Below are 27,366 nucleotides of genomic sequence, written 5' to 3'. Positions count from 1 at the left end.
TTGATCAACTCGCCGGTGCTGGTGTACGATCGTGTCTTTCGAGCAAGGCCAACATAGTGTCGGAAGTCTCGTCGGTTATTAGCACAACAGGATAGGCAGATGCGAAAGTCTCATGGCCAGCATGGGAATGCGCACAGGTGGTGGATGGAGTACAGGAGGTGAGACGGCACGCGGTGACGCGGAAGCCCGGCGTGCGGTCGAACTCGCCACGCGCTAATCCTTGGCGGCCCTCGTCACGCCCGCCCGCCTGCAGCAACACCACGCACCGCAACACAACAGCGTGCTGAGACGGACCGTCTGTTCTATCCACCCTACTCACGTAATTCCTTGGTACACGAAGACGTGCGATGCGTCGAACTACATGTCAGCAGTCGCTTCATCAGCCCTGAGTAATGTTTCTTGCCGTGCCGATTCAATCCATGGATCTCTTGCCGATTACCAGGAATAATGGCCTACATAAAACGCTTTCGTGCTACACGAACATAATCATCAGGTGTATCACTACTCAACACGTCCGCCTCAAGCCCAATCACACATAAGCCAATCCCTCCAAATCAATCTCCTCCCTCCTCCGTCTAAACCTCAACTTATTCCCCTTGCTCAGCGCCTCCGTCTCGCCAAACAAGAACCTCGATTCCAGATCCGTCCCCTCAGCCAACTGCCAATCGTACTTGAGCAGCAAATGGCACAGAGCAATCTTCATCTCATTCGCAGCGAAGAACCTGCCTGGGCAGCCCTGTGCGCCATGTCCAAATGACAGATTATTGGGACCGGTGGAAACGAGATGCGCTTGGCTGACTGTGGCGCGGTCGGTGCTGGCGCGCATGCGCTGGTAGCGGTATATGTCGTATTTGTGTGGATCGGGGTAGACGGTGGGGTCTGACATGTTGAAGCCGTCGACTGCAATTTGTTCGCCTTTGTTGATGACGAGGCCGTCGGGGAGGACGACGGTGCGTCGGGCTTGACGACGCATTGTTACTGGAGCAGGGTCAGCTTGGAGTTGTTTCCCATCATCGACTGAACGACTTACAGAATGCAGCGGGCCTATACCGCTGCGATTCTTTCAATGCGCTATCCATCAGCGTGAGGTTTGCAAGCGCCGCCTTGGTCAGCCCGTCGGCTGTCAGTACCCTCACGATCTCTTCCCGTAATGCCGCAACGTAGTGCGGTTCGTCCGCCAGCAAGGTTATAGCATGTGTTAGTAGCTCACTGGTCGTATGTATCGCTACGAAAGATAGCGCAAGCTGGTAGAGAGCTGGGTCATACCCTTTTCCTCCGCTCTTCTGCTCGAACCAATCGATCATGTCGTTGAAGACCGGTTCCGGTTTGCCGTTTCTCCTAGCTTCCGCTTTTAGAGCTCGACGCTCGGCGAGAAGAGGCGTGAGAATTGCGCGGCATGTGGCTCCGTGTTTGAAGACGTTCTTCGCCTCGGAGGAGAGCCAGGGAACGAGGAACTTGAGAGAGGATGGGAGGGCTGTCATCTTGAGAATCATGGTGAAGCTTGCTACCGTGTAGGCCTTGGAAGCTTCGAGCCACGCCGTGTTTCGGCACATGGTGTCGCCGAGAAAGACCCTCGTGGAGAGACGGGCGATTAGTTGGAGGATGCTATCTGCTATAACAGTTTCCTTCCATTCTGCTAGGTGGTTAGCTTGCATCACTTATTTGAGACGAACAGCAAAGTCATCTCACCCGTATCCTGTCCGAATATCACGTCGAGAGCATGACTGGCTTCTTCGGAGAGGGGCTTTGTCAAGACGTCTTGAAGGGCCTTGTTAGCTTCGCATCATACACGTAGTTGCTTGCTTCTTACTTAAGTATTTGGTAAGTTGGTCCTTCACAACGTTCTGCACAAGTCTTTGTTCGTGGAGCAAGACAGCATACATCTCGAAGCCGGAGACATTTCCCGAGAAGTTCTTCTCTATTGCCTTTGCGAAGCTCAGATCCATGCTGTTACGAATTGTTGCTGCATACTCAGGAGGCAGAATGAGACATTCGCCTGTGTCAACAACCAACCTGTAGGGCTGCTTGCCGTAGCGCTTCCTCGCGTCGCTCAGTATGGCCCTTCCGTTCATGAGAAATTCAATCCGTTTTGAGAGAGTGGTCTGGTTCCATCGTGGAGGATTTGCTAGTGGATGTTTCGATTTTCCGCTGGTACTAACGACGATCGAGAGTACGACCACAACGCCCAGTAAGATGGCTGTGCTTGCTGAGAAATTATGCGCAAGTGGCTCTAGGGGTAGTTCTGACGTAGCATATGGGACTCGTACTAGTCCCGGAATCGACATGTTGGATAGCATCTTGACTGCATGGATTGTGAACGCTTGGGCTGCCCAGTGCGTGAAAGGACGCGCATCCAGGAGACTTATACGGCAGTCTGCGATCAAAGGCGCTGACAACTCACAGTCTTACGAACGCTGATCACGAAAGAAAAGTCTTCATCACGATAAGCTTGGTGGGCTCTTGTCCGGCAACGTCCTCAATTCTGAGCGTATCCGTGACTTCATTGCAGACTAGACCTAGTCGTGCGTCCACTTTCGACGCTGTAACAATCCACTTTGGACGCTGCATCAACCCACTGTGGATGCTGTATCGATTCAGTTTGGACGCTGTATCATCCCATTCTGGACGCTGTGTGAATCCACACATGAGTCGTAGTTCACGAGAGCGATAGCCTCTTGAATCCTACGACCCACTGTGAATGATGTATTAACCCACTGTGGACGTTGTATGAAGCCAGGTTGGACGGTATAGTAACCCAATATGGACGCTATATGAACCCACTCATGAGTCGTAGTTCACGAGATCGATAGCCTCTTCGTCCAAACGAAACACTATAATTCTTAAGGCTTTTGCTAATAGCTGTATTGTGTGAATTATACAAGCAGTGCGCAGTGTCTTCTGTTGTTCTGTCACGTTGATGCAGACCAACTGCAGCCATCTGCAATTCCTACAACGCATTCCAAGGTTGTGATGTAGACGTGAAGGATTCCTTGGATCGTCAAAATGGAAGGTCAAACGATGCTTCATCTGAGTCCTACGTCATGGACCAGGCCAGCAAACCCCCTTTCCTTTGGTCGTGGTTGCAAAATGCCCCGAGAAGAATTCACCGTTGCGATAAAGGTGGAGCCATAGTGGGGACCAGGAAACCATAGGTAACATCAATTGCGGAACCTGCTTACTGATTTTACCCAATAAGGTCGTAGAAGATTCGAAATGCGCATAATGCATTTGCAATTGCGCTCTCGCTTCAAAAAGGTTCGCAATAATTGTGGACATTCCGGCATCCGCGTCAATAGAAACGTGTTGGAGCAGGCGCGTAGCGTGGCGCTAGCATGCGAGTGCCACTTTTCCCATGACGTCCCAATACAAAAGCAGACACGCAGTCACAGCGGGTTCCTTCTTTTGCTAATCACGCGCGAGTTAGATACTAGAGAGACATTTGAGGCGTCCAGTCGGTGGCCGCACACGTCCCACTGTAGTATGAGACTTGACGTTCAGGCATGGAGATGCCCGTGCTGTCAAAGGCAGGAGTTAGAAAGATCATATCGCATTAAGCCTATCGAAACGGCTATGAAAGTGAAACCCAAAGCAAACACGATATTAGGCGGGCCTATGTACCCTAACAGATAGATCCTCAACACAATACAGAATCTCTTGTCCTCCTCGGCATTATATTCCCCGATTGCGTCGCATCGGCTCATGAGCCCGACTCATCCATCCCGCTCAGTACATTGGGTCACCAACAGCCGTGATAGATGCAGTGCACACACCGTTCTGGCAGTATCCGGCGGGTGTAAGCCAGCCCCAGAGTTCTAGCGCAAGGTCAGCGTCAAGTTACGATATAAGGACGGGTGAAGACTTACCAACAGACTCTCCGTTCTGGAAGATAGCATTTGCCGCACCAGAGATGGTCGCAGAGCAGACTTGGGTACCGCTGAGCTGATCGCAAGTGATGATGAAGGGAGCTGTCGCGCTCAACGGGGCACTGGCGGCACCATAGCAGCGGCCACCGTCGCACCATGCTGCCACACTGGTGTTGGTGCCATAGTTGTTGCCGTCAATGAGAAGGTTGTTGAGTGTACCAGCTACGGTGATGTTGCACTTGTACGATGAATCGCATGCGCCCGACACTATTATGCGTGTTAGTCGACTGATCGCTTGGAAGACATATTGCAAGTATGGATCACTTACTGAGGCCATAGGCAGCACCAAGAACACCGGAGAAGGCTTTGTCGATCACGCCGGGCATGGCGGGGAGGTTGTCGAGCGTGAGCTTGCCTTGTCCCTGTACTGGAGCGGAGAAGGTGGACGGCAGAGCGGTGGAAGCTGTAGCTGGAGCGGAAGTGGGCGCCGCAGTGATGGTGGCTACCGATGAGGCCTTGACAGATGAAGCTCCCAGGCTAACGTCGACGGCCAACAAGGTCGAAGACGAGACCTTGACTCCCAAAAGAGGTGAGGACGATCCACCGACATTGACACCAAGCAGAGGTGCGGTACCCGTTGTTGTGGCGGCTGCGCTGCTGGCCTTCGAAGTGATGACTGAGCTGGCAGCGCTGCTGACCTTAGAGACGATGGCAGAGCTGCTGGCCTTGGAAACTACCGCGGAGCTGCTAGCCTTCGAAACGACTGCTGCACTGCTAGACTTCGCAGTGACGACTGCAGCTGCGCTGCTGGACTTGACGGCTGCTGCGCTGCTAGTCTTGAGAGCACTGGAGGTCTTCGCGGTGGTAGTAGCGCGTGCGTCGAGGACTGGCGCAGCTGCAGCCAAAGCGCTGAAGAAGGTGATGGTAGCGAGGAGCTTCATCTTGATTGATATGATAGACCGAGCGAGTAAGGGTAGCGAGAGAGGAAGCGAGAGAGATGCCGAGGAGGACAAGAGATTAAGAGCGAAGGTAGAGCTGTGAAGCTTGTAAAGCGAGAGCTGGAGATGCTGAGGATGCGTTCTTCATGCAGCAGGACTGACTGGTCTTTATGTGTTTCTCCAAGACGAAGGCTGTTGTCTTGGAGTATCCCCTGTGCAAGCATCATTTGGATTTCCTCCTCAGCCACGACCTCGATCGATGTCGACGAGCAATACAAATTGCAGTCTACTGCGCTGGTCTGGCCCTTCCCATCGTGAACGTGCCCTGGATCTAGAACTTTGGTATCCAGAACGGCCACAAAGAACGCTTGGTGTATGCCATCGGGAGTGCGCGAGGCTGCCGGAGCTGGGGTACCTGCTTTGTGGCAGTTTTCATTGGTGCGGACCCCATCCGCTTCGCGCAGTTCTCCTGAGTCGCAACGTCTAAGCAATTCCAAGGTACGGGTGCCGTTCCGCCATAGGCTTGAGTGGATTAACACGATCTGGAAGCGGGCACTAGCGCATTGCGCAAAGGGCTGGCCCGTCGACCTGGTTGCTTCGTGATGAGATAAGGCGCCAAGAAGTCGATTTGCATTCGATCGGACACGGTCATTTTGCTGGATTGTCATGTAAGGTTTGGTGCTAGGACGGCTAACACTAGTTCCCGCAACCATAAGTGCTCGCCAGGGATGGTGCCCAACGCGGGGTTGGCTTTCAGGGTGCAACACCATCTCCATTTCTGGTGATACTGATGTGCAAACAGGGTAAGGTCCTCTTCCCCACGATGCAGCCGTTGGATACGACGGAACGTCTTCATAGATGAAGCGGGTCTTTGATCGACAATCTTCCAGCGCTCTTGTCTTGCTTGATGGTAGTACACTCGACAAGACAGTCTCTCATGGATTTGGTGACTGACAAATTCAGATCGAAGTCGTGATTGTCTGTTGAGATGCAGCCTCTATCATAAAGCCTCAAACGACCTCACTGCAAGCCTAGAGCAACCAAGACACGCCGCCGATATCGTGTCGCTGCCTTGCGCGACGATAGCGTCGAGAATCGAATGCACCTTTGGATCAGATTGGAGGTCGGGCTTGTTTCGCGCCAGCAATCGAAGTTGTGATCAGGAGTGCGCGACGATAGCGCAAATAGTGTTGGATTGAAGCCTCGTTCTCGCCGGCATGACGGTATCATAGATCGTCACCACTAGCGTAGCGAACCGTTTGATCGACTTTCCACGTTTGGATCGGCGCAGGGGTGACATTTCGGTAGCGATCGTGGATTAGTATGGTGAGGAGCGGGACGACTGCCGTACGGACGATTGGCATGGTGCGCGTGAGTAGCGCAATAGGTGCACTATGGATGCGTCTTCCGAAGGCCTCGCCTCGAATTGTGCTGCGCAGGAGCTAGTATTGTAGACATGTACGAGAACTTCAGGCGTTTGCGATATCTGTTTCCGGCGTGAGAGATGGCGAGGAATCTGCCCAGGGTGTGCGTCGTGCCACTTCGCTCAGATTGCAACGCGTTCCCCAGCGATCCAGATCATGCTGTCGGCTTTGCGTCAGTGCACATTGCCCAAAGTTGCACACACCTTTACACACCCAATTGTAAGCTACTGAAACCTGCAGACTCAGTCGGCAAGTCCCGAGAAGCCTCGGATTAATTTTGTGTCCAAGCTCAACATAGCGTTATTTGAAAAGACCAGGCACCTGGGTATGATATGAGCGCGTGGCTTATGCAGGTTGACTAGTGGTATGTGCGCCATAGGTGGGTGTGCCTGAACGCCTCAGCAACCATTCTATGGTCTGGCCCAAGGTCATTCTTCGGAAGTCATCCCGTTGCGGGATGTCTTCAATTTGAACTAAGCGGACGACACACATATCGTCGCGTTGTTCTGGTAGCTGTGCGGAGGGGGGCATAGTACATGCACACCCAAGACAGGCTGAAACCGATGGGTAGTGAGGTGTGTGTGTGTGTGGGGAAAATAGACGAATATGCCCCAAGGACTCTATTCCGACGCGCCTCTAAGGATCAAAGGATATGGATGCGAACTCAACTGGCTGTACAGTGTTGATGATGCAGTTGGGTTCGCATCAGCAACCCCAAATGCCGTGTACAAGTACCGAACACTTTGAGTAAATGATGCCAGCGTTTGCTAGAGATGACCCAGTGATCTCTTAGCGAAGCGAATGATGTTCCTCAGCTTTGGGCGCTGCACAGTCAGAACGATTGTGCGTCCCCACTAGCCAAGTGCGAAGAGAAAGCAGAGGCGAAGAAAGGCATGGTAGGCAGAATGGGTACCTTGTAAACGCTTAGTAGAGATTATGTAACATATCTCTTTCACCGGTGGTCGATGAGGCATAACCGCGATATGTATCACAGCCCCTGCTTTAGATGGAGAGCCCGTTCCAGATGGATGTTGACCCGCCAAGACAACGTGATGGGAACTCGTCCGCGCGCGGGCGGATCTGCGGGATGGAAAAGGTCGAGGGAGCTGAAACCACCCGAGGACGTCGTATTGCATTGCGTGACCGCCGTCCTTCAGGGTGTAGAAACCAATGCTTATCCTGGCAAATGGAATTCCACTTAATGAAGCTATTCGCCCTTCAAATCTGATCACGGTCCGTGGGACGATTTCTAGGCGGAAGGCCTCTGCGGTCGAACCAAAGCCCTCGGTTGAGTCTTCTCGGCACCTCGTTATTAGCGATCGTGGTACGGATGCGCTGCATACTCATGCTCAACGACCGCGTCCCCTCCCCCTCCCTCTCCCCCTGCCACCTCCTCTTCCTCTCCCCCCGCCCTTCCCCCTCGGCGCCGACCTCTCATAAATCTTAACCTCGTCGAACGGAGCATCGGCAATCCTAAGATAGCTCGGTATGCCATTATCCACTACCGCCACTACCACATTCCTGCACCCATGCTTCAGTCTCTGGTTCGGATGGCCCCCATCGCCCTTGGGTCTGTCTTCCGGCACCTGCGCCATGAGATCGTTTAGCTGTGCGCCCGTGGGTATGGGTGTCGAGCGCGCGTCGACGACGCATATGCGAAAGTCTGGGGGTCCGCGGGCGGATTTCTTGAATCGGGCTGTGGTGCGGTAGACGTCGAAATGGACGCGGTATGGGTTGTCTGATGAAGGTGGGAGCATGAAGGTGGGTGGGACGGAGCGGTCGTAGGTGGGTATCAGTTTGAGTAGGCGGTAGACGTCGTTGTAGCTTCGGTACAAGCCGGGCTTGATGAGCGGGCCAAAAGCAAGCTGCTCGGATGAGATGTGGTATGTGGGCTCACTCAGTCGCCGCCATAGATCGGAGAAGAAGCGGGTGACTATTCCTGGTCCCGTTCCGGTCTTCACTTCTGTCTTGGGTGGCGCTAAGACGACGTCTCCTCTATCGTGGTCCCATGTTCCTGTTCTGAAGATGACGTAGCCCGATCTCTTCAGTCCTGCGTAGACGTTATACATTTCCAGTGTCAACTTTCCACCGACGCCGCTTTCGAATCCGATGAAGGCGGCATATGCCGACTGCAAGCTCATTGGCGCACCGTCTTCAGTCCTGTATACTGTCTTGTCGCCCACCTCTCGCTTGACCGGCCACCGAACATCTAATGTCCCTCGCTCGAGCAAGAACAATGCTTCTTCTGGCAGTAACCATTCTCTTCCACCTTTATTCGTTCCTATCGTTTGGAAGTGCTGTGATCGGACCTTGTCGACGCATGCCATGTTACGCTCTGGGTCGTACATGGCCAGTATGTGGCCCTTTTGAGTGTGCGTGCGCTGCCACGAGAGGACGCCGTGCATGGCCCGGCGCGAGGCCTCGAGCGTGTCGAGCTGGAGGTTCGTCTCATGACTTTCGAAGTCCTTCTCGCCGCGTTTGGGTAGTGTGGGATGCGCGCTGTCTTGTGCTCTGAGTAATCATGTCAGCCATACGATAAACGATAGCCCGACATGTGAAGGCGTACGTGAGCTTGTCGAGCTTCAGGAAATCTTGCGCTTCCTCCGTGGGGTCGTAGTCGGCGGCGTCAGGTACGCGCAAGTGCGACGCATCTTCATCCGCGTCAGCCATTGTTATGAAGGTGAGGTCGTAGCGAGTGTCATGAATCGGAAGTTTGGTGGTGGTGGGGAAGATTTGGAGAAAGTAAAGTTGCGACAAGGATCCATGACTCCCGCGGCGGCCCTTTGCGCTAGCGCCGGCTGACATCCCGCCTATACTTCCCCATGTTGTCCCCATCACCACCACGCATCAACTATCGCAGGGCGTTGAATGTCGTCTATCTGGTCCGCGCTTTGCTTCACCTGGTACTAAGTTGTTGTTTCATCCGGCCACGCACAGTAGAGAATCCTACGTCTGTCCGCCAAAATACCGCCTGCTCTACTTGCCAGAGCCACCGCTTGTGGGCTACATCCAAGTGAGCGAAGTACGACAGGATGATGAGACTCAGCCGGGTGGGCGTCATGAACATGCACTCCACATATTTATTCAAATATTCCCCTTCATCACGATATCGAGGGTTGTGCACCCAATCTCTCACCCTATGCCAGCATTTTCCCCCATTCCCCATCCTTCCAAGCCTGTCAAACCAGCTTTCTTAAGTCCCAATCATTACTGTACGCTGTACAATTGACGAGTCAACAATTCTCATTTACTCTATATTCACAAATTTAAGAGCCGCGGCAAGGTTTACACCACCCAGCCATCAACACATACTCAAAATCTTTGTGCCATATTTCATCATTTTACTTTCCTAGAACAGCTTATCTACAAAACTCCTCGTATAAATCTACCTCAAGCAGACACCATCGGCGTAATGCAAGTCCACATCAAATCGCTTGTTGCGCTCGACATTCAACTATAGCACCTCAAACTCGTAGTACACGTACGCCGTATACTCTTGCTCCATCTGACCAGCTTGTGCCATATCGGTCGACAGAGCCTGATCGTCCTTCTGGATACGACCCTTGCTGTCGCGGCCAAAGGCGTTACCACCGAGGTACGCGTACGCCGAATCGAGATTTGACTTTGCCTTCTTCGCTGACTTTGGGTCGGTCTGGGGAAGTTAGCAGGTACGTGGCGGGATTCGTGGTACGTCAGACTCACCTGGACTATGCCGCATACAAAGTCAAGCGGCAGACCGTATCGCAGCACCGTCTCGACAAACACCCTCAACGCCATGACATGAATCCAGATCATGGCGCTCTCGCTGTATCCTGTGCGGCCTAGCCGTAATGCCTCGCCCCAGAGCTTCTTCTCGTCCTTGGCTAATTGTTCGGCCTCTTTGGCCTCCTCTTCCTTGTTGCCCTCCTTGTACTGGTACTCTCTCGGTGTCCACCGCTTCTCTCTGCATTTGTGGACAAACTCGCCGGAATGCTTCTTGAAGGTGGTGACAGCGAAGAGGGTAAATTCTGAGTCTTTGGCGAGCTCGTTGGCGGAGCGGGGTACGACCATCGGACATAGCTCCTCGTAGTCTTTGTAGAAGTCCTTTACTTGGTTGTTGGGGACGGCGATGAGATGCGTGTCGAGATATTCCGAGTCGCGGACGATGGATTTGGGGTTTACGACGTTGACGAGGGACTTGGTCGCGAGGTTTCCTGTGCGCTTGCGCTCGGCGGCTTGGAGGGCGCTCTTGGTCTGGTTGTACTGGCTGAACTTGGACTTGACGTCGTTGTCGATGCCTTGTATTTCCTGTCCTTGTCAGCTAAAGGTACAGCGTGATACGTGTGTAGTGTTCACCTTCTGCAGTGCGTCTATGAGTTCGGCAACAGACTTGTCGGCCCGGTACTTGACTTTGTTCCACTGGAAGTTGCGCAGATACTGGTCGACAGGCTCTACGTCATGTGAGCTGCTGTTCTACAATCGCATACTGCACAGTCCACCTACTGTCGTTGATCGTCTTCTGCTGCTGTATCTTGCCCTCGTCGCCGTCGAGTATCTGCCTCAGGCTGTCGCCGACCTTGGCGACTACCGCCTCGCAGGCATTGTTGAGCTTGGAGAGGTCATCCGCCTGCTGGACAAGCGCATCGAGGGTTCCGATCTTGAAGTTGGGAATCGCAAAGGGCGAGGTGGTGCCCACGTCATTGGTCACGGTGGAGCGCAGGGCAGTCAGGGCGTCGTCTTGGTGGTTCGAGGGCGAGATGGACGTCGGCAGCGACACCAGCAGGTACTTGCTCCCCTTGGACATGGTTGCTGCGGTTCGTCTGGGGCAGTCGCGGCGCGATATAGGCGGTTATGGGAACGATGGCCGTTTCGGTGGATGGAATCCAGTCGGGGGAGCTTGGGCCTCGTCGGGGCCTAGGGTGCTGGGAGCTGCCGTCATTGGCGATATATAGTCGGCCGTGTATACCCGTCGGGGAACGAAACACCAGAATTCCTCCTCACCCACGCAAGATGGCCTCGAAAAAAGCTGCTCTGGCGATGCGCCCGGCCGTCAATGGTCTTGCGCCGCGCATTTGGAGGGCAGAACACGCCCAGGTCGCGAGTTACTCCACAACAACGCGCGCGACTCCAGCCCCACGTCCCCGCAACCTCACACGACTATCGCAGCAGCAGGTCCGGTATGCTTCCTCTGCAGGCGCAAACGAGCAACTGGGCAAGACGGGCCTATACGAACTTCACAGCAAGTATGGCGCCAAGTTTGTGCCCTTTGGCGGATATGCCATGCCGGTCCAGTACAGCGACATGAGCATCATCGACTCTCACAACTGGACGCGCGAGAAGGCCAGCTTGTTCGACGTTGGACACATGTAAGTTCAGTGACGAAGAACGCCATGTTCAATCTTGGAATGCTATGAATACTGTTGTTCGATACCCCAATCACGTTCAGCGCTAATTTGGTCAGGGTCCAGCACCACTTTTCTGGGCCTGGCGCCGAAGCCTTCCTCGAGAGCATCACCCCGTCGTCGCTGTCGTCGCTCCCCGCGCGCCAGTCCACGCTGTCAACACTGCTGCACTCGACCGGCGGCATCGTCGACGACACGGTTGTCACGCGTCTCCCCGACCGCTTCTACGTCGTCACCAATGCCGGCTGCAGGGAAAAGGACACGGCCTACTTCAAGACGCAGCTAGAGGCCTGGAAGAATGCCCACCCCGACCAGCCCGTAGAGTGGAACATACTCGATGGCCAAGGTCTGGTCGCCCTCCAGGGCCCGCTGTCCGCCGAGATACTGTCGCGCGTACTAGACGACAAGTCCAAGAAGGACCTCGAATCGCTCTACTTCGGTCAATGCGCAAACGCCGTCATCAAGGGCACCGATGCCGAAGTGCTCGTCAGCAGGGGTGGATACACGGGTGAGGATGGCTTCGAGATTAGCATTCCTGCATATGCCACCGAAGCCGTGACCCAGTTCCTGCTCGATTCCGCCAAGGATGAGTTGCGTTTCGCGGGTCTAGGAGCGCGCGACACCCTCAGACTAGAGGCGGGCATGTGCTTGTACGGCCACGATCTTGATGACACGACCACACCAGTCGAGGCCGGATTATCTTGGATCATCGGCAAGGACCGCCGCGCAAAAGGCGGCTTCCACGGTGATTCCGTCATCTTGCAGCAACTGAAGAAGAAGTCCGAGGGCGGTGGTGTGTCACGGCGTCGTGTCGGGCTCATTGTAGAAGGATCGCCTGCACGAGAGGGTGCTGAGATTGTTGACGGGGCCGGTGAGAAGATTGGCACCATCACTTCTGGGTGCCCTTCGCCCACAATGAAGAAGAACATCTCGATGGGTTATGTCAAGGACGGTATGCACAAGGCAGGTACTGAAGTTGAGGTCATTGTGCGTGGCAGGAAGAGGAAGGCTGTCGTGACCAAGATGCCCTTCATTCCCAGTAAATACTACAAGCAACCAGCGAACATCAAGGCATAGGCCTCGTTCTGGAGACGGAGCTGCAAAGAAACTAGTATAACTTCAATTCGTCATCTTTCTCGGTCGTGTCGTTTTCGATGTTCTTGACAACAGCTCCAAGTCTGCGGATATCCATCGGCATTACGTGCCCGATCTCCGAGCAGCAAACGACCATACGCCGACAGATACAGGGACAATTGTCGCTGCCTCATCGGCCTTTCTATCAAAGTCAAACACGCGTTCCATCAACTAACGGCGTCGTTCGGGTCGTACAACGACGTTGAGCCCGCCGAGATGCCGACCGGCGCCGTCACAATGCCGCTAACACTGGGTCGCGGCATCTGCGGCATCAACGCTTGCAACGACGCATCGACGTCGATGTTGAACATCAGTCCACAATTCTATTGTCTGGTGCAGTCGTTGCAGATACTGCTGTCGACTTCGTCGCTCTCATTCGATCTCGTTATCGGCAGATCACACCATGTGAGGAGAAGCACGTCAATTAACCGGCATGCAGGCCCAGTTGCAGGGAAGATGCTCCTGGCGCGAAACTGACAAACAGTGAGTTGTCTAGAATGGGCGTGATGGTGTATGGAGACTGTTGTGTAACCAGAGTGGAGGGGGGGTTGGAGATTGAGATTTGGGTATTTAAGAGTTGGTGAGGACGCTCGATTCTGGCTATCATTTATCCATCAAAGTTTCAACTCCCATCTCCTATCCAAACACACCACTGCAAACTCTCCATCTCGCTATCATGCCTCTCACCAAATACAAAGCCGCCTGTGTACGTTCCCACCCTTCCTTCCCCTACTCCCTTCTTCCTCCATCTGACCAAACTACAGGTCACATCCGAGCCCTGCTGGTTCGACCTCGAAGCCGGCGTCCAAAAAACCATCAACTTCATCAAAGAAGCCGGCGACGCAGGCTGCAAGCTCATCGCCTTCCCTGAAGTATGGATCCCCGGCTACCCCTACTGGATGTGGAAGGTCAACTACCAGCAATCGCTGCCCATGCTCAAGGGGTACCGTGAGAACTCGTTGCCTATGGATTCGGAAGAGTTCAGGCGGATTCGGCGTGCTGCGAGGGATAACCAGATGTGAGTGTAGGCGGCGAGGATAGGTGGTGTGACTTGTATTGATGATGTGTACAGCTATGTCTCCCTCGGCTTCTCCGAAATCGATCATGCGACGCTGTATCTCGCGCAGGCTCTGATCGATCCTACAGGTGAAGTCATCAACCACCGCCGCAAGATCAAGCCCACACACGTGGAGAAGCTCGTCTACGGCGACGGCGCAGGCGACACCTTCAAGTCCGTCACCAGCACTGAACTCGGTCGCTTGGGTCAGCTCAACTGCTGGGAGAACATGAACCCCTTCCTCAAAGCGCTCAACGTGTCCGAGGGAGAGCAAATCCACATCGCCGCTTGGCCTGTGTACCCGGGGAAGGAGACGCTCAAGTACCCTGATCCGGCGACGAATGTCGCGGATCCGGCGAGTGATCTTGTTACGCCGGCGTATGCGATTGAGACTGGCACGTGGACTCTTGCTCCGTTCCAGCGGTTGAGTGTGGAGGGGCTTAAGAAGACGACGCCTGAGGGGGTGGAACCGGAGACTGATCCGAGTACTTACAACGGACATGCGCGTATCTACCGCCCTGATGGCAGTCTTTACTGCAAGCCTGACAAGGACTTTGATGGTCTTCTTTTCGTTGATGTAAGCTCCCGTCGCCATCATGCCGCTCCGACCAGTTCACTAACATATCTTAGATCGATCTGAACGAGTGCCACTTGACCAAGGCGTTGGCTGATTTCTCGGGTCACTACATGCGTCCTGATCTCATCCGTCTACTGGTCGACACTCGTCGCAAGGAACTCGTTACGGAAGCCGATACGAACGGTGGCATTGCTTCTTACACCACTCGTGAACGTTTGGGGTTGAATGTCCCGCTCGATGCACAGGCGCCTAAGCAGAAGGCGAGTGCGGTGGATGCGGCTGTGAGCTCTAGTCTCTAGGATTGAGAATCTGCAGCGAAGGTTCTGGTGTCATTTTGTCGATGGATCTATTAGCTATAGCGGCAGTTCATACACTACACACAAATTGAAACATCTCCACTCCTTACACATATCTCACCTACTACTTTGTCGACATACACCTGCCTTGCACCCTTCACAGCGACGTTTCTCGTGCGGTAGAGTACTTTTCGTTTCGTACTCAGGTTGCTCGAGCTGTACTCCGCTCCATTTGAGGAGTCTGTACGAAACCCGTTCAACATAGCACGTTTTGTCTGGGTTCAGCCTACCCAATCTCTCGCAGATGTTGCAGCTTTGGCCATACACTAGGGCGTTGTAACTGCCATTGGAATATTGTCGTATTCTTATCGCCACTGTGCCGCTTCTCCACCCGCGCTTCGGGCAGTAGGGGGTGTAGCATCGAAACTCGCCACTTATGTTAGTATCGTAGATTTCGGTTGTTCCTTCGTCGGTATTCGTGCTGTTATATGGGGGCGGAGTGATGTTGTGCGCCGACACGGCCAGTGCGACGTCTGGGTCCAGAGCTGGGAACCTACGGGTGCGAGGGTTTTTGCCTGGCATCTTGGAGTCGTGCTCTCAGTAGAAGTGATATGTGGTTGATGCGAGTAACAAGACCAACTGGTGAGGGCCATGTATTTCAACGCGAGTTTGCTCAACGGCGCATGCCTCAACGAACCACAACTCACGAGACTTTGCCTAGATGTCACTGGCTCTTTCCAGAAGGTAGCAGTGCAGGTGTTACCCCGCACCCTGATTAGTTGTGCTGCAGCAAAGGTCGCATAGAAATGCGTGCCGATCAAGAATGCTTTGCAGAGGCGTGGATTATCCATTCCTCGAATCGCGAGGCGGGGTGTCGCAAGGCTGGCAAGGACTCTTTACGCAATATGAGACCTGTGACAACGCGAACCGCTGTCTTATCTATCGCGATGAGCGAAAGCAGTACGTCTTGCATCTGAGCCGACGCGCGAGATACTGGCAACTACATGGTGCCGCTCTTCCTATCGTTTCTGGTTCTCCGCTTTACCGGCATAGCTAGAGCGCTCTGATCATCGGTAGAAGGTCGGCTCTTGGATCTGACTCGAATGGTAATTGTTTGCATTATCTCCAGTTTTCAAGGATGGTCGTTCAGTGTGCAGCGATGCGTTCCTCTGGGCTCGATGTCATGACCAGGAGGTGTGGTGTTGCGGAGTTAGCACCGTCAGACCCGATGTGGCTAGGCGGTGGCAGAACTTTAGCGCGCCTGGCGTGAAAGTGCAACTTCTAGAAAAAAGTTACCCGCATCCAATCGCAATCCGACCAACACCGAACCGCCCACCATGCCGTCCACCCACAATGCGGAGAAGCCCTGGGATACCGATGACATCGACAAGTGGAAGGTACGTTCGCGCCAGAATTGCGCGCATGCAGAAACCCGCCTCTAACGCTCGCGCAGATCGAGCCCTTCAAGCCCGAAGACAATACGGCCGGCGCCTTCACCGACGAGTCCCGCTTCAGCACGCTCTTCCCCAAGTATCGCGAACAGTATCTGAAGGGATCATGGAAGTTTATCACGCAAGCGCTGCAGAAACAGGGTGTGGGCTGCGAGCTCAACTTGGTCGAGGGCTCCATGACGGTATGGACGACGCAAAAGACATACGACCCGGCGGCGATATTGAATGCGCGAGACCTGATCAAGCTGCTTGCGCGAAGCGTGCCGGCACCGCAAGCAGTCAAGATTCTGGAGGATGAGGTGGCCATGGACATCATCAAGATACGGAATCTGGTCGGAAACAAAGATCGATTTGTCAAGAGGCGGCAGCGCATACTGGGACCAAATGGATCGACGCTCAAGGCGCTGGAGTTGCTCACGGAGACATATCTGCTGGTACAAGGAAACACAGTCGCGGCTATGGGTCCGTACAAAGGCCTCAAGCAGGTCCGGCGCATTGTCGAGGACACGATGCACAACATCCACCCCATTTACGCGATCAAGGAGCTCATGATTAAGAAGGAGCTCGCCAAGGTAGGCCCTCCATGCGCAAGCTATACGAGAAACCCAGACTGACTTTGCCCAGGACCCCGAGCTAGTCAACGAGAGCTGGGACCGTTTCCTCCCCAACTTCAAGAAGCGCTCCCTCAGCAAACGCCGCGTACCCCACAAAGTCACCGACAAGACAAAGAAGACATACACGCCGTTCCCACCGCCGCAGGAGAAGAGCAAGGTCGACCTGCAGATCGAGAGCGGAGAATACTTCCTGGGCAAGCATGCCAAGGAGAGGAAGGTGCAGGAAGAGCGGGAAGACAAGATGAAGGACAAGATGGACGCAAAGCGGAAAGAGAGAATGGCCGAATACGTTGCGCCGGAGGAAGATGGCGGGGAGAAGAAAAAGAAGAAGCGGAAACGGGAAGAGGGCGAGGGCAAGGAGAAGAAGAAGAAGAAGCGCAGCTCCGAGGGCGAGGCTGCTTGATCTGTAATATGCGATGCGAGTTCGATGCGGCAGTGTCGCGTTGCTGGGAGTGGAGTATGGGCGCATTCCTTCCTTGTTGGGAGAACACCATCAAAGCATTGACAGGTGTTTAGGTTAGCTTGATAAGTTCAAATACCCAATTCTGTATTACTACCACCACGTCTCGCTCAGTTGACGCTTCTCGCGCTCAACTAAGCCAACGGCTTGGCGCTCTATACTTAGCGACACATGCCAAACGTCTTGCGTCTCATCCGCCAACATGCCATCTTACGCAACTCGACTGCGCACGCTGTTCATCATGTTAACACAACCCCATATTAACAGCCTGGTCAGTTCTCGTATGCCCTTACCGGAGTCAACCCGCAATGCGGAACCGTCTCATTTTCTTCGCCTACGCTGCACGCGTTGCGTCTTCGACAACACCTTGGCATCAACAATGCCGGCAACAAAGTCCACTCTACACCCTCTCTCTCCAAACCTCACTTGACGGATCCCAAGACTACGCATCCTGCCCCCCATTATCCCTTCTTCCAAACTCACGAAACAATCAACAAGGCTCACCCTACGCACCATGGTCCCACCAACCCCTCTGCACACCACACATCTCCGGTATAAATGACACGCTCTGCATCTACACAGACGATACCTTCAGCCAAGGCCGCGGAATCTCAATTGTTACGACACCATCTTTAGCCCGGGAATTCGCCTCCTTACCCGCTTTCCTTGATCCCTCAGCCCTCGCTTCGGATAATGTCAATACACCAAGCACCGTCTACACCACAGCCCCCCTCCCCGGAAAAGGCATCGGCATGCTCGCCACGCGTCCCCTCAACTTCGGCGACGTAGTAACAAGCCACACCCCCGCTTTTATCGCATATCTGGAATCTGAACTCTCGACCCTAGATCGCGAACAGCTTTGGCGCATCGCGATCGAGCAGTTACCCGGGGAATTGAAAGAGAAGTTTTTGGGCTTGGCGACGGTGTATGGTGATGAGAGGGTAAAGGTGCAGGATGTGGTTAAGGCGAATACGTTTCAGGTGGTGGTTGGGGGGGTGAATCATCTGGCGGTTTGGCCGGAGACGTCGAGGTTGAATCATGCTTGTAATCCGAAGTATGTTTTTTCTTTTGAATGGGGCGTTGGGGATGGGGAATTGAAGGCTAACAAAGCGATGATAGTGCGCAATACGTTATCGACACAAATCTCTTGACGCACACGGTGCGCGTTACACGGCCGATTGCTGAGGGCGAGGAGATCACGATATCATGTAAGCCATACTTTACCGCGATTCAGCACTCGCCACTCGGCTCCCCCTTGGAAGAACTAACACACGCAGATACCTCACCCCTGGAACCAACATCCTCCCGCCAAGGACACCTCCAATCCGGCTTCCACTTCACATGCACCTGCCCACGCTGCACATCCCCCTCTTCCGACAGCACACTCTCCCACATCCAGCACCTCCAATCCCAACTCAACGACTGGACCCCCACCTCTTCCGCCTCCCCCGCTATGGCGGAAGGCCTGCTGACGATCTACCGCGGAGAAGGGCTAGAAGGGTTTCTGGACACGGCGTATGGGTTCGCGGCACTGGCGTATAGTGCTGTTGGTGAGAAGGGGAAGGCGGTGGAGTATGCAAGGAAAGCGCAAGAGGCGATCTTGATGAAGGATGGGATGTGGACGGAGAATTGGGGGGTTTGGCAGGAGTTGATGCGGGATGTGGACGGGCATTGGAGTTGGAGGAGGAGACTTTGAACGGGCATTAGTTAGACGTGAAGATATCTCAAATCTGTCAACGTGTCTCGCTGTATTCTCATCATCGAGGAGACTTCTTGAGCGAAGGTAATAAAAGAGAGAGATTAACAGGCAGGCTCAAGATAGTTTTCTAGACAATCGAACTCGCCATGCGGGCTACAGATCAACCTACTAGACCTCCAGAATAGAGTTTTGGACATAGAATCTTTAAGAGATAGCAAAAAGAGCAGAATCTCTATAAGATGGCAAAATGGGCAAAAAGAAAGGACTTTAGTGGTCACTACGAGGGTCGAACTCGCGACCTTGGCGTTATTAGCACCACGCTCTAACCAACTGAGCTAAGCGACCGATGTTGTCTTGTAATTGGATGGAAAAAAATGAAAATTGATCGTTTATATCGATTCTCTTTTTACTCTTGCTTATTCTTAAGCGAGCGTGGGGTTGTAGCGATATCGAGAGCTTTGCAAACGAGTGGGGTCTTTCCCGCTGGTTTGGAAAGGAATTCATTATGCCTGAGAGATGCCAGCACTTCGCGATCCTTCACGTCAAGTAATAAGATTGCTGCGACTACCTCCTGGCTCTGCGTTTGTTATATCGCTGTTGTTTAGGTGGTCGTTACTTTGATCACTACCGTTAAGTACCCGAGAATGTCTTAAGAGCTACTCGAGCGCTGTCTGGCAAAAAATCCCTCGGCCGCCTTCTTCCACGGGCACAGATGTCAATCACTCTGTTGGGAGATAGAACTAGCAGGACGACCGAAAAGATGACCGACTAAGAGACACTGAAATGCACCGACACATGTTCAAGTGTGTCCAGCATTCAAAATGTCAACGCATCGACGGAGCTGTTTCTCTATTAAACTATACAAAGATGTCTTCGAAATCCAAGGTCATAGGAATCGAGCAAGGCCTCGGATTAAGAGCGTAGCCTTAGATCCTCAATTCATGGACTTGTTATCTTCAAATATGACCTCCAAACTCTTTTCACACCACGCAAGTACTGACTTCGGCGCTCTGAATTCGTCGCAAGAATCGGTCCTGGGGCATTTAGTCCGAGCTCAAGGCTTGTCCTGAGGTCTTCGAAGCTTCTACGGAGCTCTTCAGTCGAATTGAGCCGTTGCAACTCGGCGTCTGGACTATTTGTAGTTGCCAGACGGGGCGATATAGCGCCTGGCCTGCCATCTTCAAAGGGTTCATACCCCTCCTCAGCTGATTCAAGCTGTTGTGACTCGACGTCTGAGCCATTTGCTGAGATCAGGTCGGGCGGCACATGTCTGATCGTTGTGCTTTCGCGACCACCCTCAGCTGAATCGAGCAATTGCAACTCTACTCCCGAATCACCAGTGACAGCTATTTCAGGCGATACGGATCTGGGCATTGAACTTTCGCGACGCGCGCTTTTCTCGACAATGCCAATCAAGGCACCGACAGTTTGCAAAGCAGCGAGATCCTCCTTGCTCACTGGACCAATAGCTGGGAGTACGTCTCGATCATGTAGGCTTGCTCCGATCCTGGCCATAGCCATAGCATCTAGTTGGTCTGACTAGGTCGGTACGCGATACAAGTAGTAAGCCAGATAGCTTAGGCCGAGTAATTGCAGACCTATCAAGACCGAGAGTACGATAAGTGCTCTCTTAGATAGGACAGGCTTCTGCAAGGCGACTCCAGGAGAAGCGTAAATGAAACGCCACATCGTACCTATAGGTGTATCTTGGGTACCGGCCTCCGGCGAATACAAAGTAAGTAAGGCTCGGTTGGAGACAAACATGGAGACAGCCAGCAGACCTTCCGCGTTGTCCAGTGTTTTCTCTTGGCTGTCGCTGGTAACATCGATGGAAGGGGCAAAAGCGGCGAGGAAACGCTGCGTAGCAAGTAGCACATCCTCTTCATGTGCTGCGTAGCCGTATAACATCCGCTGGTCAAGCCGGCGGCAAAGAGACTCAACATCACTATCACTTGCGACGCTCTCGTATAACGGCAGCCCTCCAAGTTTCGCGAAAGGCATACCACGGCATAAAAGCTGCCATGAAGAGTTCCCGGATGTCCCCTTGTCCTCGGCAGTGATGTTAAATGACATGTTTGACACGTAGTTCACGGCTGTGTCTAGCCATGAGCCCGTTCCGAAGAGCGCAAGTGCACTCGTCATTAGAGGTCCAGGTACTTTCCACGTCAGGATATTAGAAGGATCGACGTATTTTGGCGGCGAACCACTATGTGGAAAAACTTCATCTCTGTGTTTCGTCAGTATGAAGTCATATCATTGATGTGTTTACATACACCTCGGAAGGGACATAATCCCCATCCAGATCATCAGTCCAGTCATTAAAGTTCTCTTGCATCTGGGCCTCAGTTGGCCACTGTTCAAGAATTGGCTCGTGTGTGTTCTTATTCTGGTCGTTGCCAAGTTCGAAATAACCCCTCGTAGTCGTCGCAGTGCAATGAATGCTATAGCTTGTATTGGACTGCGAATTTAGTGAGTCATACTGTGAGGTACCAAGGCTTGTATCATTAATGTCGATGTATATCTCTTCCATGTGCTCCTGACGACTGCGGCTAAGTGTCCATGGGAAAGTGGTGTAGTCACCCGGGACGCATATACGCACATCTGTGTCTATAACGCGTTGCCAGGATACATTGAAAGGCCGATCGCCCGGACAAGGTGACGGAAACTCACTGGGATCCATCTCTTTGCATGTGATAGAAGAATTGAGCCTCATGAGATGTTGGCGCAGAACCCCAGTCGTGGTCCCCGCTGGAAGGCTTGCCACAAAAAATTCTGGAACAGGGCCGTCTAGTTCCCAGTATGACAAAGTCTGGCGCTCGAACACCCAGCGACGTAACGTACTTAGCCCAGGTGCAGCGAGATGCCCAAAAGTGTTGATGTTTGGTTTGTATGTGGCGTTAACACTCCACAGATAGGGCTGCGCATCGTCAACGGAGATCGATGCTAGCCCCGAGTCGACCCGAGACCGCATAAGAAGGTGTCTCGAGACGGCCAATTGTGCGGGCTCAATATCTCTCCCGACCTCTTCATATAGCTGCCGACCCGTGCAATTACCAAACTGAAACCATGAAGGAACATCCCTGCAGGTTACTACAGATGTTGTACTGACTCCGACTAAAATCTGGTACAAAGGTTGTTGTATGGCTCCAAGTATGATGAGGCAGGCTGCAGGGAGTAAGAAAGCTGCGCTCGATTTTCCACCTGGTATGGAAGGCCGGGTCCAGATCGACTTCCAGATCAAAGGTGCATTTGTCCATCCGCGATCTGCCAACGCAAACATGTCTCTGAGACTCAGAAACTCATTCGTTTTGCGCCTTTGGCAAAACAGCACTGCTGCTTGAGCCAGAACTGCAGATAAAACTGGGACTAGATAGTAATTGAAGTAGTTAGTAGGGATAGTTGCCAAAACATCATACACATATTGCGTACTTGTGATAAGTCCAGCGATTGCATTTAGTACCCCAACCGCGCTGTTCCAGTTACGCATGGTAGTGACTTCCTGATCGCGGAAGCCTTCCTGTCGTACATAGGAAGTTGCGTTGATCGGCCGATGCGCAAGCAGGCATGTTAAAACCCATGGAACAACAATCAGTAAGATGTAGAAGCCGAGCAGCCAAAGGGCCCTAGTACGATATCGCAGCGGTTGAGCTGCATGCTTGTCGCGGCTTTTGTCGGGATCCTTGGGCTTTTTACGGATTCCATCCATTGTACAAGTCTTTCGGAATATTGGTGGTGAGATCGTGGAACGAGTGCAGAAAGCAGTAGATAAGGAGGTTCGGAGGGGATCACCCCAGCTGGGTGGCTGACGCATGTGAGCCTCGACACGGCTGGGCAACCAAGAACTTACCTTGTGTAATGTATGGAACCCCTGCAATGCGGCGCAGCACGGGACACACGAAAGCAACGGAAGCCGTACGAGGCGTTCTTGGCCGGGCAGTGTTCAGAGAGCTTACTGGAGCTCTTGCAGGAACGCGAAAGTTGAAAACAAGCTAATAGTAAGTAGAGGCCTGTACTACTACAACAACGTACTTAATGTTAAGACTTTCGCGTTTCTGCAAGAGTGGAGATACTTCACCATATTAACCAACGTGGCCTGTGGCCTTGAACAGTTGGTGTAGTGACGACCACTGGAGCAGAGCCGGAATGTACCCGTACTGGCCTTCTTGCCTGATGTAAGCAGTTGCCTGGAAGTGGGAAAATGAGGTCTGCTCGGTAGATGTCACCCTTGGCGCAGTCGCTCGCGTTGCGACTCCATGGGAGCGCATGCGCCCTTCGCTTGCGCTGTTATCATTGCATTGCAAATCTCGAAATCGAATTTTTGAAAGCAGAAAAATGACATAAATTACGAATGTCTAGCGCACATCAACAAGAGCGTCTTAACTACGTATTAGCGTAACACAACCTCCAGAAAAGCAAACCCAGCCGTGGTATCATCAGTCTGCCGAAGCAACTGCCGATCCAAACAAAACGCCCTTGAATGAAAACGAGAAACGGGTTGCGAAAACTAAGACATTATGCACTATTGCCGCCGAGCCGGAAGATGCAAGGGCGACTTTTGGTATCCGATATGCTACAGTCCAACAGACAGGACGGATGTGTATGTCGTTGAAGAGGTATATACGCCGAAGAAACGCCAATAGGTATGATACAGTACAAGAGAGATGCGGAATAGGTGATGAGATGGTATGACGGGGGGGTATCAAGAGGTCTGGGCTCCACGAGCCGACGTGACGTGACGTATGTAGCTTCTGCGACGGGAAGGGATGGATGGAAGATGCTCCGCTCTTATCGATCGGCAGTCTTGCCGTCCCGATAGACGGCGAGTTCAAGGCCGAAAACGGACGGGGTACTCAGGGTACGTCTGTCCGGCGAAGTCGATAGGAGTCGATGAGACCGACGAGGGCTGTGTCATGGGTAGGAGCACGAGGTCGGCTTCATGCATGGAGTCGGTCCATTGCACTTCCATCTTTCTTTGCTTCTCCCGACCCGTCTCTACTAGTCACCTCTGTTGTCTGGCGTACGAGCTTTCTTGCGAGGGCGAGAGGCGCGTGTCGTAGGGGAAGGAGGGGGAGTGTGGTTGTTGGATTGGTGGTGAGCGACGCAGCGAAGGTGAGTTGCGCATGTTGTCGGAGATAAGGGTTGCGGCTGCGCTTTGGGTTAGGGGCGTTGAGGTCCCCGCGACGGGTGTTCCTTTTGAGGAGCCGCCGCTGCCTGAAGTTCGGTGCGCGGTTCGGACCGTCGATGGGGTGGCGGGAGAGCGGCCGCCTACTCCCTGCGGTGCCCGCGGGGTTGTACTGGCACCGCTTTCGACACTGACATGCCGGTTTCGGGGTGTGGTGTCGCGACTGTCACTGTCCGCACGCCGTCGTGGCGTCGACTTGGGCGTGGTCTCGCGGCCGTTGCTTTCTTTTTGCCGAGGCACAGACTTGCTGGCTGTATTTGCTCGACTGCGTGTGGGCGGCGTTGATTGCGCCTGTGTGGACGGGTCCGTGAGTGGTGGAGCCTCTGCTGCTCTTCTGCTGCTTTGCCGATTGGGAATCTTGGGAGGAGTGAGAGGTTTAGTTGCTGGCTCCGATCTGCCACCAGCTGCTTGTGGGGTGTTCTGTGCGACAGGCTCGGGACTCGCCATGCCTCCGACGCGTGGCGTACCTTCCCAGCTCTTGCGCTTCATCATGCGACCCAGGATACCCACAAGCTCAGCAGCGTCTTCGAACTCAGTGTCATCCATTGCTTCTTGCGCGCGGTAGACATCCTTGATTGCACGTCGAGCGACGCGCCGCGAGGCATCATGGTCGTGGACACAATCCCACAAGAACGCGCTGTGCTCGAGCGCGACCGACAAACGCAGTGGATGTGAGCCAGGAAGAAACGAGGTGGCGTACTGAGTGGCGGTGGTGAAGTACCCACTGGCTAGCGGAACGAAATTCAACGGTGGCAGGATGAAAGAGGACGGCTGCGGAATGGGAACCGGGTTGAGGCCCGGAGGCGCGTTGATCGTCGGTCCCGGTGATGGTGTGCCGACCGGCCCTCCAGCTGCGTAAGGATTCGTGACGAAGGATGTCTCGGATACGATGGAGTCGATGGGTTCGCGTAATGCTGGTTGTTTGCCTGCGCGCTTCGAAGGGGGTGACAAGCCCGGGGGGTCAGTCTTGCGACCATGTCCATTACTATGCTTTGGTGGTGATATTGGTAAAGGGGGAAGAGCAGGGTTGCGAGGATCAGTACTTGTCATGTTCATGGTCGTGACGGGCGGTTGGTTGTGGAAGAGGCAGAAGATGTGGTAGAAGCTCGCGCGCAACTTGACGCTCAACACTCTGCACTCTGGCCCATGCTGGTTGTCCTGCGCATAGGGCAGCACGTATAGCTCGAGTATGGAGAGTCCCTCTCGAGACATCCAGAGGATATGTTGATAGGCCGAGAGCGAGGGAGTGTCTCGACTGGTGTCCAGCTTGCGAAGCTTCCGGGCGCGGATGAGTCTCCGGGCCAGGAGGACTGACAGACCCAGAATCTGATAGAGAGCGCTGGACAGGAATGGACTCGTTTCTTCAGTCTGCTTGGCTATCCGGCCAAGGAACTTCTGGTCAAAGTCCAGAGATGCCATGGTTCAGTGTTATAGTCTGGACGGTTCGTAAGTCAAAGCTGAGATGCAACAGGGGGAAAGCGGATTGGTGATGGTTTGGCAATGGGTTTGGCAATGAAAAGGACTCAGATGAATGCTCGCGCCAAGTACAGGTTGGTCGTGAAGTGAGTGGTAATGCGCGACTCATGAAGCACTAACCTTAACCGCCAACCCGGACCGTTGCGCTGTATCCTCTAGAGATAGACACAGTGCAGCCCGGCCCAGGCTGACCGATGACACCGCGCGATGATTCCGCGCTGGAGATGAGGCTCTGGCACCGGTGCAGCGCGTGCTGGCCAATTGATGTGTTTCGGTAGACGACGGGATGTCCGTGCGCGACCCTTGCGCGGGTGAAGGTCGATTCTCGTGATGGCCCAAGTGGGAAAGCGCTACGCGGAGATTTGTTGAATTAGGCGATTGCGATGGAGGCGAATATCATGACACAGCGTATAGATATACGTTGGTGAAGAATGCTGGACGCAGAAAGATGAAGCGGTGGAAGAAGCTCGTGGGTGCGCCACGGGTGATGAACTGTCTGGCCAACTGTCAGTCTTGCTTCCAGATCATGGGAAGCAGCAATGGCTCACCTCGATCGGGATATCTGGAAACGGATAGGGCGAGACGGTGTCGATGGTTAGGGCGAGTGCCGGTCTCTTATTCGACGGCGGGGGTGATGGCGGAGCCAATGGGCGGGCGCAAGAGGTGAGGCGCTGCGAGACCCTTTTGCGACAGGCTAGCAGACGTCAGACGTCAATTGCGCGGTGGATGTTGAGGGTGCGAGGCCGTGGACAGCGCATTCATGGCGACCAAGCCAGCTTTCCTCGTCCAGCGCGCACGAGGCAATGCGACCGTCTTAAGGGCCGTGACGTCGGCAGGCGGTGTGGCAGCGGTCAGTGCAGCTGTTTGGGACGCCGAGGAAGCGAAACTGGGCCGCGCACACTTGCAATGCCTCGAGATACTCGGATAGCCGTTCGATCGCGCTCAGGGCAGGCGGCGGGGCGTCTTCTGGTGATGCGCAGACCCTTGCGCTCGGCCTGGTGTTGAAGAGCGGGCGGCCGTCGCGATGCGAAAATGACAACTTCACCAACGGCGCAAAAAGGAAATGGCAGGGCGAACGCTGAGGAAACGCATGCTAGTAGTAACCCGCGCACTCTATCCGGCCTGCTGGAGACGCAGGTGCAGCTCCTGCGTCAATCTGCAGACAGGCGAGCTATGGTGGGCTACGTGTCAAGCGTCGAACTCCTCCGCTAAACTGCTCACGTCGCTGCATGTCCTTTTTGCCGTTAATAGTTCAGACGGGGCGCTGCCAGCTGGCACGCAGGCTAGAGCTGCCTTCACTTATTCTCCTGCTCGACGTCAACGCCTCTCCAACACGCCCGCTTGAGAGCCTCGCCAACGCGCCCATGCACGCCTGTGCCTCGCCTGCAGTCTCAGATGAACCACACCGTTTGCCAGCGCATCGTTCCACGGCTGGGTGGGGTGCAGTATGCCATCATGCTACTTGTCCGTCTGCCGCAAGAGACGCTTCGACAGCCCTAACTATGGCGCTTCCAACTCCGCCACGGACAGCATGCGCTTGCGTTGTCACTCGGGCCCTCTACCCCACGGTGAGGACTAGCACGATGCATGCTGACGAGACACTGATGTAGACGGGCGTCCCTGGCATGTCAACATGTATCCTGCAGGCTTAGCAATATGCCCGAGTGGATCTCTCTGCGACTCCCAGCCTCGAAGGCGACATGGACCCGATACCTCCATTGGGAACCCTACCCACCATCTTTACATCCAAGAAACTAGCATCCATTGATAGATCCGAGCTATCGTCTCGTCATCTGCGGGATCTGGCGGCGTAT

At 53.9% G+C, this 27,366-nt stretch overlaps 8 protein-coding genes and 1 non-coding gene across 9 annotated transcripts; 3 read left to right on the top strand and 6 right to left on the bottom strand.

The window, feature by feature from the left end:
• Positions 1–529: 529 nt before the first annotated feature.
• Positions 530–2,072, bottom strand: J4E83_010035 (uncharacterized protein; the record flags this gene model as incomplete). Its single annotated transcript, XM_049336918.1, has 4 exons — positions 530–978; positions 1,031–1,633; positions 1,690–1,758; positions 1,811–2,072. 4 exons carry the CDS (start codon positions 2,070–2,072, stop codon positions 530–532), a joined length of 1,383 nt encoding a protein of 460 aa, XP_049184042.1.
• Positions 2,073–3,723: 1,651 nt separating this feature from the next.
• On the bottom strand, positions 3,724–4,804 carry J4E83_010034 (uncharacterized protein; the record flags this gene model as incomplete). Its single annotated transcript, XM_049336917.1, has 3 exons — positions 3,724–3,812; positions 3,864–4,130; positions 4,192–4,804. 3 exons carry the CDS (start codon positions 4,802–4,804, stop codon positions 3,724–3,726), a joined length of 969 nt encoding a protein of 322 aa, XP_049184041.1.
• A 2,770-nt stretch (positions 4,805–7,574) lies between these two features.
• J4E83_010033 (uncharacterized protein) lies at positions 7,575–8,895 on the bottom strand (the record flags this gene model as incomplete). The annotated part of the gene is made up of 2 exons (XM_049336916.1): positions 7,575–8,736; positions 8,792–8,895. The coding sequence occupies 2 exons, from the start codon at positions 8,893–8,895 to the stop codon at positions 7,575–7,577; spliced, it is 1,266 nt and encodes a 421-aa protein (XP_049184040.1).
• A 784-nt stretch (positions 8,896–9,679) lies between these two features.
• Positions 9,680–11,008, bottom strand: J4E83_010032 (uncharacterized protein; the record flags this gene model as incomplete). Its single annotated transcript, XM_049336915.1, has 4 exons — positions 9,680–9,877; positions 9,928–10,512; positions 10,561–10,655; positions 10,708–11,008. 4 exons carry the CDS (start codon positions 11,006–11,008, stop codon positions 9,680–9,682), a joined length of 1,179 nt encoding a protein of 392 aa, XP_049184039.1.
• A 206-nt stretch (positions 11,009–11,214) lies between these two features.
• On the top strand, positions 11,215–12,683 carry J4E83_010031 (uncharacterized protein; the record flags this gene model as incomplete). The annotated part of the gene is made up of 2 exons (XM_049336914.1): positions 11,215–11,570; positions 11,666–12,683. 2 exons carry the CDS (start codon positions 11,215–11,217, stop codon positions 12,681–12,683), a joined length of 1,374 nt encoding a protein of 457 aa, XP_049184038.1.
• A 733-nt stretch (positions 12,684–13,416) lies between these two features.
• On the top strand, positions 13,417–14,673 carry J4E83_010030 (uncharacterized protein; the record flags this gene model as incomplete). The annotated part of the gene is made up of 4 exons (XM_049336913.1): positions 13,417–13,446; positions 13,505–13,758; positions 13,813–14,374; positions 14,428–14,673. The coding sequence occupies 4 exons, from the start codon at positions 13,417–13,419 to the stop codon at positions 14,671–14,673; spliced, it is 1,092 nt and encodes a 363-aa protein (XP_049184037.1).
• A 1,334-nt stretch (positions 14,674–16,007) lies between these two features.
• KRR1 (ribosomal RNA assembly protein krr1) lies at positions 16,008–17,138 on the top strand (the record flags this gene model as incomplete). The annotated part of the gene is made up of 3 exons (XM_049336912.1): positions 16,008–16,067; positions 16,124–16,693; positions 16,746–17,138. The coding sequence occupies 3 exons, from the start codon at positions 16,008–16,010 to the stop codon at positions 17,136–17,138; spliced, it is 1,023 nt and encodes a 340-aa protein (XP_049184036.1).
• A 2,027-nt stretch (positions 17,139–19,165) lies between these two features.
• Positions 19,166–19,239, bottom strand: J4E83_010028. Its single transcript has one exon. It is a non-coding gene; the product is annotated as a tRNA-Ile (tRNA).
• A 4,654-nt stretch (positions 19,240–23,893) lies between these two features.
• Positions 23,894–25,495, bottom strand: J4E83_010027 (uncharacterized protein; the record flags this gene model as incomplete). Its single annotated transcript, XM_049336911.1, has 1 exon — positions 23,894–25,495. The coding sequence occupies one exon, from the start codon at positions 25,493–25,495 to the stop codon at positions 23,894–23,896; it is 1,602 nt and encodes a 533-aa protein (XP_049184035.1).
• Between the last annotated feature and the right edge of the window lie 1,871 nt (positions 25,496–27,366).

The sequence above is a fragment of the Alternaria metachromatica genome (assembly GCF_023757995.1).
Source record: "Alternaria metachromatica strain BMP 0045 chromosome Unknown scaffold_39, whole genome shotgun sequence".
NCBI classification, from domain to species: Eukaryota; Fungi; Ascomycota; class Dothideomycetes; order Pleosporales; family Pleosporaceae; genus Alternaria; species Alternaria metachromatica.
Note: the sequence above shows the minus strand (reverse complement) of the source record. Positions and strands in the feature narration are given on the sequence as shown.